We start from the raw sequence: 14,968 nt of genomic DNA, 5'->3' as shown, positions 1-14,968 counted from the left end.
TTTTTGTTTTGATCAGAATTAAAAACAGTACAATTACTCCTAATTAAGAATTTAGTAACCTCTCATAAAAAATAAGAGTTGATTTCAGAACTGTTAATCTCTAACAATGTTTTAAATCCCTCAAAGGCAGGATTTAAGCAGGCCACATTCTGAAGAAATAAATACTTAATTCCAGCATTTAAAGTAAATTTTTCCTGGAACTACTTTAATTGAGAACATGATTGGGGCATTCAGAATTAAGCAATATAAAAATATATGTGGAAATACTGCATGAGGGTTGGAGAAACAAAAATAGTCAATCTGAGCACCCACTTTGTCCACGTGAAAAAAAGCCAAAAACGAAATACATTTTTATCTTGTGTAAGGGCTTGAAAATATTTAAAACATGGAGAAGGGAGAGAGACATTTATGGTGAAGAGGTGTCCATTGCTGATATGAAAATCAAATAAAAGTTTCCTTCCGTAGCAACTGCAGAGTTAGGGATTTCTGTGTTACAGAGTCCAGAGACTGGATTAAAAAACATTAAGTACATAAACCAATAATAAACATGACCTAATACTGTTACGCAATATTATCACTTGGCAGAAATGATCTTCAGCATCACTGCTTAAACCCCTGATAGTAATATTAGTCTATGAATTGCTGCAAGAAACTCGTCTGTTTTATTTAGAATGTAAGCATGAGCAAAGGCTTTATAGTGTTTATTCTGAAATCTATGAAGACCAGAAAACTTGAGATGGCTTTCCTGAAATAAAGCTATTTGAATATTCTTATGGTGTAAATCTTTTTAACAATTAGCTCTTTTGATGAGTGAATTCAAACTGTATGCAGATACTGTATAACATTACAAGTAAACATTTAACTAATTCACTGCCTATAAGATGGAGTGTCACTTAAAGTCTGAGAGGATCAATATTGCCTTTGGTGACTTTTGTTGATTAAAAACAGCCAAAGATTTGATCCTATCAAAAAATATTCAGATTTCTGCTCATACATTGGATTATAATATTGGAATTAATTACTTAATGCTCAAAATTGGCCATTGAATGCTGTGTGTTGTCTTATGAAGGGATATACTGTATTATGATGTTATGCATCCGAAAATGAGAGATGTAGTCATTCAGTGAGAAATCATTAGAGAAAGAAAATTCAGCAGTGAGCAAAGATAAGTGTCATGTTAAAACAATACAGAAATAGTGATGAGGATTTTGAGGGATTTGTATTTTTATTGCAAAGCTTTCTATGTTTCCTTTAAAAGGGAACTCAGACAGGTTATTAAAGTAACAAAATAAATTATTGGCAGTATCACCAAATTTTACAAATTTGAAATTAAGCACAAAATCATGAACTTTATGAAAGTACTGTAAGTCACCATGTTGCTGCAAACCCCTGGACTCAATTTTCAGGGAAATTGCAATGTGAAGTCAGTCTTGTAATAACTTATGTAATGCGAAATGGACTCAACAATGCTGATTCTTTCTAATCCCGAAATATAGAAATAGTATTGAAATTCCCCTTTTAGAAGTAATAACAATGACTTTAAAGTGTGCATGCAACTAAACATGGCATTTATTAGAAATCAAGAGAACATCTAATAAATATATTTAAATATGCGAGTATTGCATTACTTATGTATTATGTAAAGAGTTAGCGTATGTGCATTGTTTTGACAGAAGTCAGGAGAGGACAAGAGCAGCTTTTTAAATGTCAGATGCATTTTAGAATGTTAGCAGCCATTTTGCTTGGACAGGCTTGAAGCACAGTGTTCCAAACCAGTGGTGAAGTGAAAGCTAAAGAGACATACAAATCACAGCAGTGAAGGACAACCCTTTTCCTGTGAGTTGCAGATATGATATACTGTATATTAATATAACATATAATATACAGTATAATACAAAACAAAAGCAGAAGAATCACAAAATTTGGAAAGTAACACAGAAGAGGCTACTTACAATATAAGAAAATCTTCAGTGTTCATGTTGACACATTATTTAAATTATTCTAACCACTTCTTCCTCTTCAGGGTCACAGGGAAGCTGAAGCCTATCCCAGCAAGCAACAGGCGCAAGAAAGGGTAAACTCTAGACAGGATGTCAGTCCATCCCCAGGCACAGACATGTGCACACTCACACCAAGGAATAAAATAAATAAAAGGCTTGAGGGAATGTCTTACATTGATAGGCTCTAGGAACTGAAGCTTTTTAGTCTTGAACAGAGATGATTATGAGGAGACCTAATACAAGTGTTTAAAATCCCCAAAGGCACTGGAAAACCCAACCCAGCAGAATTCTTCAGAATGAAAAGTGAAACACAAGCCAGCGGTTACACATCCAAACTAGTTGAGCATGCATTTGAACCGGGAACTGGTGACACTCTCTTACCCAAAGGATTGCAATAGTATGGAACAAGTTACAAAGCCATGTTGTTGAAGCCAGTACCATGGCTTCTTTCAAGTCATGGTTGGATGAGGTTCTTGGATGAATTGGCCAAATGACCTCCTTTTGTTTGAAATATTAGGTTTTAAGAGAAAGAAGTAAGCAGGACTGCATGCCCATCATACTGAGGGGCCTGCAGTTAATTTTCTGGTTGCCTGTAAGATGCACTGAAGGTCGTGCACCAATGGACCAGCCCCCACTCTGTACCAGAAAAGCCACAAATCCAATGTACCCTCATGACATAAACTGACCAGGAGATAACCAGGGAGGATAATGATTTTCCTGGAACTTTTTTGTAAAAATCTAATCAGATCATCTACTTCAATAACCTCCAGCAGGCCTTGAAAGGTAGCTTCTATCCTCCAGTTGCTCCAATGGCCAGATGGGATTTTAGTTGTAGTAGTGGAGCAGTTAGTTCTGGGACTGTCAACTTCATTTTAAGCCACAAGAGGGTGGCATAGAGACATTCCAGTGGGAGAGACAAAGTGCATTAGCATAAGATGATATTTTGAAACAAATGCAGTTGTCTTTCATCAGGTTCTTCTATTAATAGGTTTAGCAACTACAGGTTGGCTAGTAATTTGGTGAGAATAGACCAGTTAAATCCCATGGTGACACATTCTTGAGCACTTTTAGTCTAGGTTTTTGGTAAGACCAAGTTGGTTTAGGACAGTTTTAAAGTTGGCAGATAAATCGGTAACAGATTAGGCTGCCACAAGTAATCTTACTCTCCAAAGGGCCAGCTGAACATTCTACACAGTTGTCTGTGAAGGGAAAGGACTAAGGAAGAAACTGGAAAGCGAAATAGGTTATAGACCATAGAAGTGTTGGGAATGTCATTACACCAGGATTGGTATGGCCTCATCATATTTCCCTCTGAAAAAAAAAGTTTGTGTAGATTCTCTGATACCACACTACCAGTTGAGGGGAACCTGTCAGACTTCGGTTACCTACTTCTCTGACACTACAATATTGTTTCAATGCTAGTGTTGCTTACTTTGTTTGTCAACTGATGGGAGAGCAGCAGGAGTCTGTCCTCCCAACAACTGAAGGTGAGGCTAGATGGTGCCCTGAGTGGCATGGACAGCTTTAATGTCAGCAAAGATTTCAGATTTCAGAGGCGATCCACAATAAAATATTGCTGCAGTGAAGATGTGCATCAGAGACCCATGGTAGTAGCCCCATTGAGAAATCAAGGGGATTAACCATGTCTGTGATTTCCATCTGTGTGGTAATAAGCAGATTCCTGTCTTCCTTAATGCTACAAAAACTACCCTAAACCAAAAGTAAACTATTTGGAAAAACAAAGTGTAAGCTGAGTGTAAAAGTATCCTATTTCTATCATATGCTGCCATGTTGGTCAAGAGCCATTGGAGGCCCCACATGTATAGAAAATGTATACTGTAGATCACTTGCATTCTTATGCATATAAGAAACTTTAAAAAGGATGTGTGCTTTTTAATTGTCTACTGTTATCTTTGTGTGTATTTATATAACACTCCCACCACATACTGTATTGAACAAATAATGCCTAAGCCACTGTATTTCCTAGCAACTGCCTGGAAGTCTAAAATGAAAATGTATTTTTTTCTTTCCTCTGTGAAAATGAAAATGTAGTTCTTTCTTCCTACCTCATTACTCTGCATCTAGAATCTGATGTGATAAAACTAACAGGATATACAAAGGCTCCATGCTGTTACAAACATCTGACACATTAAGGAGTCACTGCGGTGAACGGTAACAGCCCCATGAAAAGCAACTTTTACTAAATTGCTGCATGAGAATAGTAAATTGTCACCGAACAAGTTCTGCTACAAAATAACTGCAATAATTCATTCCACAACTGGTGTACTGCAAAAGTGCAGTAGGACAGTTACTGCTGTGGAAAAATTCAGACATTTATCAGAACAGGGACATAATTACTTCTCATATGTTTCAAGGTTCCTTGACAGGTAAACTAGAGTTTGTTTTTCAGGTTGTCTTCTTCATCTTTTCCCCATCCAAATGTAATGGGTACCACACCTATAAACATGTTACTTAACCTTTGGGAGAAGGAAGGATAAATTAGATGACGGTTGTGAATTTGGTGTATTCATCTTAGGAACTCTCTGGCATTTTTTTTTAAATGACAGGACAAAAGCGAGTAAATGTCGAATTTCATATTGATATAATCCACCAAAATCGTAAACAGTGGCTCCAAGCTTGTCCTTGTAATGTTTACTTTCACAAGTACAGCCACATTTAGAAAATCCATTTCTACACAGTTACCTCCATGACTGATTTAAAACAAACAAACTTGGTACAAAATACTACAAAATAAAAACAATAAGAAACAATATGATTCCCCCTTTCCCAAATAAAAACAATAAGAAACAATATGATTCCCCCTTTCCCAAATACCCTACTTTCAGTCTGGCTGTACTGAAGAATGTAACTTAAAGACTTCACTTTGTCTGTTTGATCCTGTGCTTTTACCAGTCTTAAAGGGACCACAAGATCCCATACACAACTGGCAATTATAAGGGCTTGCAAGGGGTGGTGTGGGATTATGACACACAAAACACAAAAACTGGATTTTCTAAGCTAATTAATCCTTAAAAGTCACATAGATCCATATGGTATTACTTGGCGTACTGATCAAAAAAGCATTTAAATGACTTGTGTAAGATTTGAATTAAAATTTCAACTATTCACGATTTACCAAAGTAAAGAAAATGACAAGGGAGCTTTTTGAATGTATGAAATGTGCTTCTGGTGACAAATGAAAAATCTGCATTGGACATGTAGCCCACTAAGCTTGTGGGTAAAAAAAAATTACACAAGGGTAAGAGACACAGATTGTGTTACAGCCCATTTTGATTGCTAATTTCCCCTTGCAACTGTAAGCCTACTTTATTTTCCACCACAGGGAAATTAAATGAATATATTACATCTGTGAAAAGGTTATAGAGTGACATGCGGTAACATGGGTGTTTAACAGCTTCCTAAAATAAATGTAGTCATCACTCGTGATTATGTGCCAAGAGAAAACATCATCAGCTAAGTGACAAGACAGGACTGAAATTGTTTCAGCTGACATTTGGTACTGTGTTACTATTGTCCCTATAGGACCATGTGGCTATAACAAAAAGACAATCTTTTTTGTCTTTTGAGAAGGTTTTTTAAGATCTGGTAGATGAAGGCAGTGAGTTCACCTGTTTTATTTATTTTGAAAATATTTGCAATATCTTTTTGTATCGCCATTAGTTTATATTTCTCTGAATTTATTATCCTTTACCATATTTTATCATTCATATAAAAACAAATTCTTTTTTTTAAATACTGTGAATTGCAAAAAGTCTTACAAAAGCAACAAACATTGCTTCAGGTGTTATCTTCAAGACTGAAAGTTTAACAAGATTTAACCCAAGTTAGTTAAAAACCACCTGGCACAATCTACTGTATAAAATTAGCATTTCAGAGAGAAACAAATACCACATTGTCTTTGTGTAAAAAAGAAACAATATGTTTAAAACTAGTCTATTAAACTGCATATTTAGATAGAAGGTTAAGACATACTTAAAAAAAGCAAGATAGAATTGTCTTCTACATTTTGCAAAGCTATAGTGGTGAGACTATGGAACATTTCAGCCATCACTAATTTTTTTCGCAACATATTATTACTACTTTAAAATTTTTCCCCAGACATACCTCTACTCATTTTTAAAACCAGATAATCATGAAATTTAAGAAGAGACTAAGAAAAGAATCAAGGTGTATGAAATGTAGGCTGGTTCACCTGAATTATTTTTAGAACATGAAGTATGAACTTCACTAACACAAAATTATGTTACCTTGTAATTCTGTAAAAAGTATAGAAAGCATGTAAAGATGTGTATGAATTATGAAAATTCTGTTAATTTTACAATATTTCATTCCAGTAGAGCTGTCACGCCCGACATCCCTCCCTAGAGGGCACTACTGCTCCCATTATTGTTCGTGTGATTAAGCTCTCCAGGTGTACCCTTTTAGTGTTATAATTTAAAGACCAGCTCCTCGGGGAGAAGATGTCGCGAGGCCCGCCTAGCACCAGGAAACCCTACGTCCGTCTCCTGAGGGCATAGGCCTCATCCCCGACACCTCCCGCTTCCTGAGCCCGGGGTCTGGAGGATCTCGCCCCGTCACCCTTGGACCTCCATGTTTCGTTTGTCCGTGTGCTCCCCCCTCCCGGGGATTTTAACTTTGTCGCGTCCCAGGATGGATTTCTAGTTGATGGACTCTCAGACTGTGCTTTGGCCTGCCCTTGGACCCGTTTGGATTTGGATGCCGTTTTGTCTTCCCCGTACACTGTCTCACGGACTGTCACTATTATATATTTGTGCACTATTAAACCCCTGTGTGTTCCTTTTTACCACACCTCCTGTTTTCTCCAGCTCTTACCGCATCGCATAGGGTCTTCTACAAGATCTGACACGGATTTCGTTCGTGACAAGAGCACACAGCAAAATAGGACTTTTTCACCTCTCCATAATATTGCAAAAGCCAGAGAGTCAGATATTCATATATCTGACTCTGACAGATATATGAATATTATTTTCTCCTCTCTATACTCCATAAAATAAAGTTCCAGAGCACTCTTTAGAAGCAGGTGGGGAGGAGTAAGTTTAGGAGGAAGCAAGGAGCTTAGCCTCCTTAAGTGGAGCTTTTCTTGTGCAGGGAGATAAGCTTTTCCATCGAAAGCTGCTCATAAGTAAGTAAAAGCACTGTGCGTGACAAATTTTCTCACTGTGTGTTCTTTCTTTTTCCTGGCACTTCCATAAACTGTGTATTATATAAATTCTAAAATTCATGGAAATAGCTGTCTGAAAACCATTGTATTGCCTTATCCAGGGCCTGCTAAAATGTACACCTTAAAAACTGCATTGAGGGAAAACAAAAAAAAATGATACTTCTTCTGCACTGTGTACACACACAGAACAAAAAGTGAAGTGTTTGTGGAGGCAAAAGCCACAGAAATTCTATAATCAAGTAAAGGATATAGAATCTTATTTGAAACCATCGTACAAACATACAGTACAGTATGTCTGTGCCTAATGTATTTAATTTATTAAACAAATCACACTGACAATAGTTAGGTAGAAGAGAAATGAATGAACAGCCCCAGAATGGAATTATTAAGGGGACACCATGTATTAGAACAATGACTACATGTCTGTGAGTGTGCATAATGTGAAACAAAATTGTTGTTTGTAATATCCCAAAAACAACCTAACGGAGCCTGTGAGTAACAAGGAGGCAGGTTATAAGGACACACAAAGACATCCTCAAGGGGCAGATTAGGACAATTCATGCATGGTGACAGGCAGAGAACTTTGCAGCCAAGCAACCTCCACAATAGTACAGAAAGATAAATTACAGTTACAAGACGATTGGGACAAAAAAGTGCATAAAACCCCATGAGTGAGAAACTGTAAGAGGAGGAAAAACATGCTGAAACCTCCCAGCATTACCCTCCTTTCAACTGCAAAAACGTTTTTTAAAATCAAAAGCGCAGGATAAAAATGTAGTTCCTCCTAAAGCTGTGTAAAATACTTCATAAAACTACATGTCTGGAGAAGCAGCAGGCTCGGATTACCACGTATCAGCAGAGGGCAGGAGGGTAAAGCTCTCCTGCTTTTCGTCTCTGTGTGGGATCATGGGCTTCTGTACTCATCATGCTTACACACATTGAAACGCATGGAAAAAAAACTTTAATTCTCATTGTCAGGGAAAATACGCAAGATGGAATTCTAATCCTTGGCCAATTCATCTAGCCTATAGTATATAGTGTACTGCACTCTTACAGCTGACAGTCAAGATCAATTTGGGGTCTGAAAAATCTCCTACCTCCAGAATGGGCTGGTGGTCCACACAGCAGCACTACACCTTGACCTTCACGAACTGAAACAGTACTTCTGGTCTGCAGCTTGAAGGGTTCCAAGTCTATATGGAAAAACAACACCATGGTTTAAAAAGAAACAATTCCTTATGTACTCCTCAGTCAAATGACAGGTAAAAGTAATTACACGTCTTGAATTTTATTTTATGAACTGCATCATGCGAAAAGCCCTAAAGGAATGCTGAGTTTTAAGAAGCAAAATTCATGTTCATATCTGTTTGAAAATTCATACAAGATTTAACAAAGCAATGTTTTTAAGAACATAAAGGTAACAAATAAGAGAAGGCCATTCAGGTTTTCTAGCTTTTGGTTGCTAGCTTCTTAAAAAAATCTACAGGAGGTACTCGTATCACCTTCAATATGGAACAGTTTTTCCAGAAGCACTAGCTGTTTCATGAAAGCAAAGTCTTTTTCGCATTTACAAATGTATTTCTACTTCCTTTCCATTTGAGTCCTATGGGTTCATGTTTTAGTAAAGAAACCTATTGTGTTGACTTGGTGGAGTTGGTGCTTTTGAGGATTTGCAATGAATTCGCAGAATCAACACTCCTCATACTCTTCTCTGTTCAAGACTCTATTAGGTCAGTTTTAAAAACTTATGTAAGCTCAAGAATGTATCAGATTTCTCTTCTCTGGACTGATTCCACAGCAGTATTATTTTAAATCAGAATTTATATGTGCATAGAGCAATTTTAATATAACAACACCTTGATTTAAATAGTACAGTATTTATGCAACATTACCTTATTTGTGTGCATGTGTGTGCCCATAAAAATTAAGTATACCACTTTTTGGACATTGATTAAATGTTTTCGTGTCATTTTCATAAATTGAGCATTTACGACTATCTGTGATACAATGAAGTGAGTGTTGCATAGGCACTAACTCACCTTCTTAGTGGGAAAGTAGATTAAAAATTATGATGGGCTAAACAATATGCTGATATGCAATAAATGTCTTTGTGAAATTGTGATGGTCTAGGCAGGAATGTCCAGATGCTACAGAAGATGACACAACACAGCACTACTGTACAGCACATTGATCAAGTCCTGGAATCACACCTTTCCCTCCTGTGGGCTTATCCTGACATGACAACATTCCAGCAGGACAACTAATGTTCTCATACTGCAAATGTAACAATGGTTACCCTCCAAGACGAGAATCTGAGGTATGCCATGAATGCTGTACTGTACTTGCTAGACTAAAGTCCCACAGACATTCTGTAGGATGTGTTGGCATGAGATGTAGCATCTAGGAAGAGGCACAAGTTTGTGCAAGCTCTAGAGGGGATGAGAGAATCCCACAAGACAGTGCGTGTATTCTAGTGAAATTGGTTGCAAATGTTCAGTTTACTTTGATCATCACACAGCCTACTAGGCTGTGACTGCGGGTCCCCATTGATTGACATGGTTGATGGCAAATGTTAATCATTATAATGCATTTAGCCATGTCATATTAGTTAAAAAAATGTCAGTGCAACTGCTACAAAAACATTGTTTTACAGTTACCATTGTGTAAGTTTTGAGGTCATAAATGATGGATTTATTTGGATGCTCAGTATATATCTGAACATTGTTTGCTTTTTTCAATGCTACTCCACATTTTCTAGAAAATGTAAATGGTGTGTCAACATAAACATCTAACTCTTCTTCATAAGTAACTTCATAAGAGGTGTTTCCTATCTAAAATGTATAATTTACCTTTTACAATGTGCATGTAACATTATAACATTTGCCTTCATTAAATGTTATCTGCCAGGTGTTTGCCCAGTCTCGAATTCTTCTGTTATCTTGTTGAATTGCCTTTGCTTTTGTTTTACAGTGTTCATTAATATTCATATTATAAGCAAGCTTGATTATTTTCCTAAAAATAGCAGAAGGAAGATCACCGATATATTCAAGAGCAGCAGTGGTCCTAATGTAGATTTATCTTTTTTATTTTCAAAACACAGATTTCTGGACTAATTACATCACACCACTTTGAGCATTCAGCATATGGTTATTTTGTACATACTGTATTAACCAGTTCATAAATTGAAATTTTATCTTTAATGAGAAACTTTATGAAAAACTTTCTGAAAATCTAAATACATGTACACTATATGTTAAATTGTTTGTATCCATTACTATTGTTCAAACAAATGTAACAAATTAGTTAAGCAAGACCTTCATTTTCTTAATTCATGTTGACTACTCCATATAATTCTTCAATTTACTGCGAAATATCATCTCAATAACTTTAACCACTGTGAGCTGCCTCAGTGACAACAGACCAGTAGCCTTGACATCAGCTATTATGAAGGTTGTTTGAGTGACTCATAGTCAATTTTTTAACATGCACTTGGACCCATAGCAGCTTGCCTACAGAGCAAACAGATCCAGATACGACCTCAGGAAAGCCATCAAAAGAGCTAAATACAACTACAGGGTAAAACTAGAGTCATATTATCACGGCTGCAACACACGGACCATGTGGAGTGGTACAGTATATGCACCATTACAGACTACAAAACGCAACCCAGCTATATCGCACAACAGTCTGCCTCTCTTTCTGATGAGCTAAATTCATTCTATGCTCGATTTGAGGTCAGCAATGCAGATCCAGTCAGGAAGATTCCAGAAATCCAAGACGGAAACCCACTGATCATATCCAGAGAAGATGTGTGTAAAGTTTTTAAAAAGACCAATCCACGCAAGGCTCCTGGCCTGGCCGCGTTCTGAAGGCATGTGCAGACCAGCTGGCAGATGTCTTCTCGGACATATTCAATCTCTCCCTAGCTCAGTCTATAGTTCCTTCCTGCTTTAAGAAAACCACCATTGTCCCTGTTCCTAAAAAATCCAGAGTCAGCTGCCTAAATGACTACCGCCCTGTTGCAATCACATCAGTTATCATGAAGTGCTTCGAGCGGTTGGTCAAAGCATACATCACCTCCTCACTGCCTGACACCCTAGACCCACTGCAATTTGCATACCGCCAGAATAGGTCAACAGAAGATGCTATTGCCACTGCCCTCCATACTGCCCTCTCACACCTGGATAAGAAAGATCCAGGACCTGGGACTGAACACCTCCCTCTGTAATTGGATCCTGGACTTCTTGACAGAACGTCCGCAGGTGGTGAAGGTGGGCACCAACATATCCTCTACCCTGACTCTGGAGCCCCCCAAGGCTGCGTGCTTAGTCCTGTTCTCTACTTCTTATTTACCCATGACTGTGTCACCAGGCATAACTCAAACTCCATCATCAAGTTTGTGGACGATACAACAGTCATTGGCCTGATCACAGATGGTGAGGAGTCTGCATACAGGGAGGAGGTTGAAAGCCTGGCAGTATGGTGCCAGGAGAACAACCTCTCTCTGAACATCAGTAAGACTAAGGAGATGATTGTGGACTATAGGAAACATCAGGGTGGAGACCACACACCTATTCACATCAATGGAACTGCAGTGGAGAGGGTCAGCAGCTTTAAGTTCCTGGGAGTTAACATCTCAGAGGATTTAACCTGGACCCACCACACCAACACCGTGGTCAAGACAGCATGGCAGCGTCTGATCTTTCTCCGCAGGCTAAAGAAGTTCAGGATGCCATCACCATCATACCCAGGCCAACTTCTACAGGTGCACTATTGAGAGCATCCTGACTGGTTGCATCACTGCCTAGTATGGGAGCTGCTCCGCACGGGATCGCAAAGTATTGCAGAGGGTGGTGAAGTCAGCGCAGCTTTTCAACTGTCTGGTAAACGGTACCAAAGCATTCGGTCCAGGTCCAACAGACTACGGAACAGCTTTTACCTCCAGGCAATAAGACTGCTAAATAGCCAACCTGTAGCTCCTTAGCAAATCACCTGTAATGGCTACATGGACACACAATTCTCACTATATTCAGCATAACTGCACTACATGTATATATTGCATACACCATGGACACATAACAGCTCTACTCACATTGAGTTTTATTCAATTTCAAAAATGTAACCTCAATTTTGTGATTTTTGTGTTTTGGTGAATTTTTGTGATTTTTGTGATTCTTGTAATTTTTGTGAGCTCGCAGAAAAAGACATTTCATTGCCAGCAACTACTGCTGCACGCCGTATTGTTGTGCATTTGATAAATAAACTTTGATTTGATTTTGATTTGATTTGAACAGGTCAGTGGACAATGCAGTCTTCCTGAGACTCTATGATTTATTTCAACATCTAGAATCAGCCAGCATGTATGTGTAGCGGCGAGGCTTAATAATAAGGCAGAATTAAGTGTTTCTGAGCTTTCCCAAATTAGGCCTCATTTCTCTGTTCATCTCTGTGGTGCAGCCACAGAGAAACCATTCATGCAAGGTGATTTAAGGTCCAAGGACAGCTCCCAAAGGGGGATGCACTTAGCTAAGCCTGGCTATCATGATCAATGGTCATCCATTGGTGCCTATCTGTCTAGGGAGTGCGAGTTGGACATCTGGACTGCATTACTAAGTGTCAGGACTAAGTGACTCATATCTCACCTTGATCAACCAATCAGGGACTGGTAGGGCCGAGTAACCCACGTGGGACTCTGATGCCCATGGAACTTTCCGCCAATCAATGAGCTGAAGTTCCTCCAGGTAAAAACAGGCAACACAGAGAGCCTGAGAGTTTTCAGATTCAGATTCAGATTCAACAATTCTAAAGGGAATTCAAAGGAGAATCCCAAGGGCAGGACATTCTCGCAGCGCGCCTCCTGACCATCCAGGGACTCAGCCCGGACAACCACGGAACGGCCAGTGTGTCCGAGTGCCAGAACTTTCCTTTGTTCTAAGAGTCTAGAGTGGAGGTTGCCAGAGAGTAACCAGCAGCAGGCCTCGTGAACAGGTCAGAACTGTGGACAGCTGAATCACTATTCAGAACAATCTCTTCATCAGGAACGAACCGGTCCTCTTCCTGACTTGCTGGGACCCACAGTCATCTTTTCTCCTGTGCACAAACTTTGCTAGTTAAAGCCAACAGTGAGCATCAGCAGCGCACCGTCGCAAGCCGCACAGCACAGCCTGGCACGGAGCCAGAGAGCGCGGATTGGACAGCAACAGCCTGCAACTGTTTCTTTGTGCCCGCAGGAGATCTGAATCCCCAAAAATTGGATGAGTATTCAACTTCAATGCATTACAGCTCGAGAATTCAATTGTTATCCCAACCAGTTGATATCAATTTAATTCCTAAGAGTTATGTACTTGTTTGAGTATCTAATGTAGAAGTTGTAGCCAAGTTCACTTTACGAAACGGTCTTAATGAATGATATACTGAACGTATGTCCTCTTGATATGTGTAACACTTTGTAACTGACCGAATATACCTTTTGTATTCTGATAACCCTCTCGATAAGATCTGTTAGGTTTATATGCATATTCTATGTATTAATAAATGTATCCTCGTGTATTAGTACCTGTGTGTGCGCGTTGTTTGAGTTATGTCGCATGGTTGGATTCTAAAGCCATCAAAAGAATCAACTTTGTGATTTACTGCTACAATTAATAATTGTCTCAGTAAATGCCCAAACCCTACAGAACTGGTGCCTTCAGAGAGCCACTATGATTACATATTTGGCGTCCCTGAACCGGTTTTCTCTACATATGTCTGGATCCTCTTTATTGATTACAGTTCTGCTTTTAACACAATGGTCTCTCTCAAACTTTTTGATAAGCGGGTATTAATTAGAGTCTGTGTTACTGGCTACTGGATTTCCTTTCTGATAGGAAGGAGGTGGTGAAGCTGAAGGATACCATCTCTAAGCCTCTCACCCTGAACACAGGCTACCCTCAGGATTGTCTTCTCACCTATCCTTTACTCACTGCACAAATGACTATTTCATATTGAGATTCGGTCAAAATGTTCAAGCTCGCTGATGATACTTCTCTTATAGGGCTCATCACAAACAGTGATGAGTCGGCACACAGGAATAAAGTATTTGAATTATTTGATCAGTGTAATAATTGATCAGTGTGACATAACTAAATGTCAATAAAACAAAATAACTTGTGATGGACAAGGGAGTACTCTCACCACTATACTGTACAGTACATCGATGGTTAGGTTGTAGAAGTGATGGAGAATTTCCTTTGCACCACCATCTCCAACACTCTAAAATGAGTGGTCAACACATCCATTATGGTCACCAGAGGCTGCTCTTTCTGAGACAGTTTAAGACATTTGGAGTGTCACAGTTCCCCTCTTGTGAAAGCTAAGGTTGCTGCTGGAAGAGGTGTGAGTCAGGCCAGCAGGGGGCGCTCACCCTGCGATCAGTGTGGTTCCTGATAACCCGGCATAGTGACAGGGACAGTATACTGTAAAAGGTGGCCGTCCTTCGAAATTAGATGTAAAACCGAGGTCCTGACTCTTTGTGGTCATTAAAAATCCCAGGGCATTTCTTGAAAAAAGCAGTATTACTTCAGAGTCTTGGCCAAATGTCCATTGGCCTTTACCAGCCATCCTAATAATCCATATCTATGAATGGTTTTCATCACTCTCTTCTCTTCTGATGTGTGGAGAGTATACTGGTGCACTATGGCTATGGTCATATCATCCAGGTGGGTGCTGCACATTGAGGGCGGTGGAGGGGAGTCCCGATTACCTGTAAAGTATCGAGAAAAAGTGC

At 39.0% G+C, this 14,968-nt stretch overlaps 1 protein-coding gene across 3 annotated transcripts in view; it reads right to left on the bottom strand.

Annotated features, from left to right (window-relative positions):
- cntn4 (contactin 4) overlaps nucleotides 1–14,968 on the bottom strand; it is a 189,838-nt gene that overhangs the window by 84,854 nt on the left and 90,016 nt on the right. For all 3 annotated transcript variants that reach the window (XM_015347297.2, XM_015347302.2, XM_015347301.2), the window contains exon 5: nucleotides 8,301–8,396. In XM_015347297.2, the coding sequence (XP_015202783.2) occupies nucleotides 8,301–8,396 (96 nt within the window). The remainder of the gene's footprint in view (nucleotides 1–8,300; nucleotides 8,397–14,968) is intronic.

This window comes from Lepisosteus oculatus, chromosome 4 (genome assembly GCF_040954835.1).
Source record: "Lepisosteus oculatus isolate fLepOcu1 chromosome 4, fLepOcu1.hap2, whole genome shotgun sequence".
Lineage (NCBI taxonomy): Eukaryota > Metazoa > Chordata > Actinopteri > Semionotiformes > Lepisosteidae > Lepisosteus > Lepisosteus oculatus.
The sequence above is the reverse complement of the archived record's forward strand: the minus strand, read 5'-3'. Positions and strand labels throughout refer to the sequence as shown.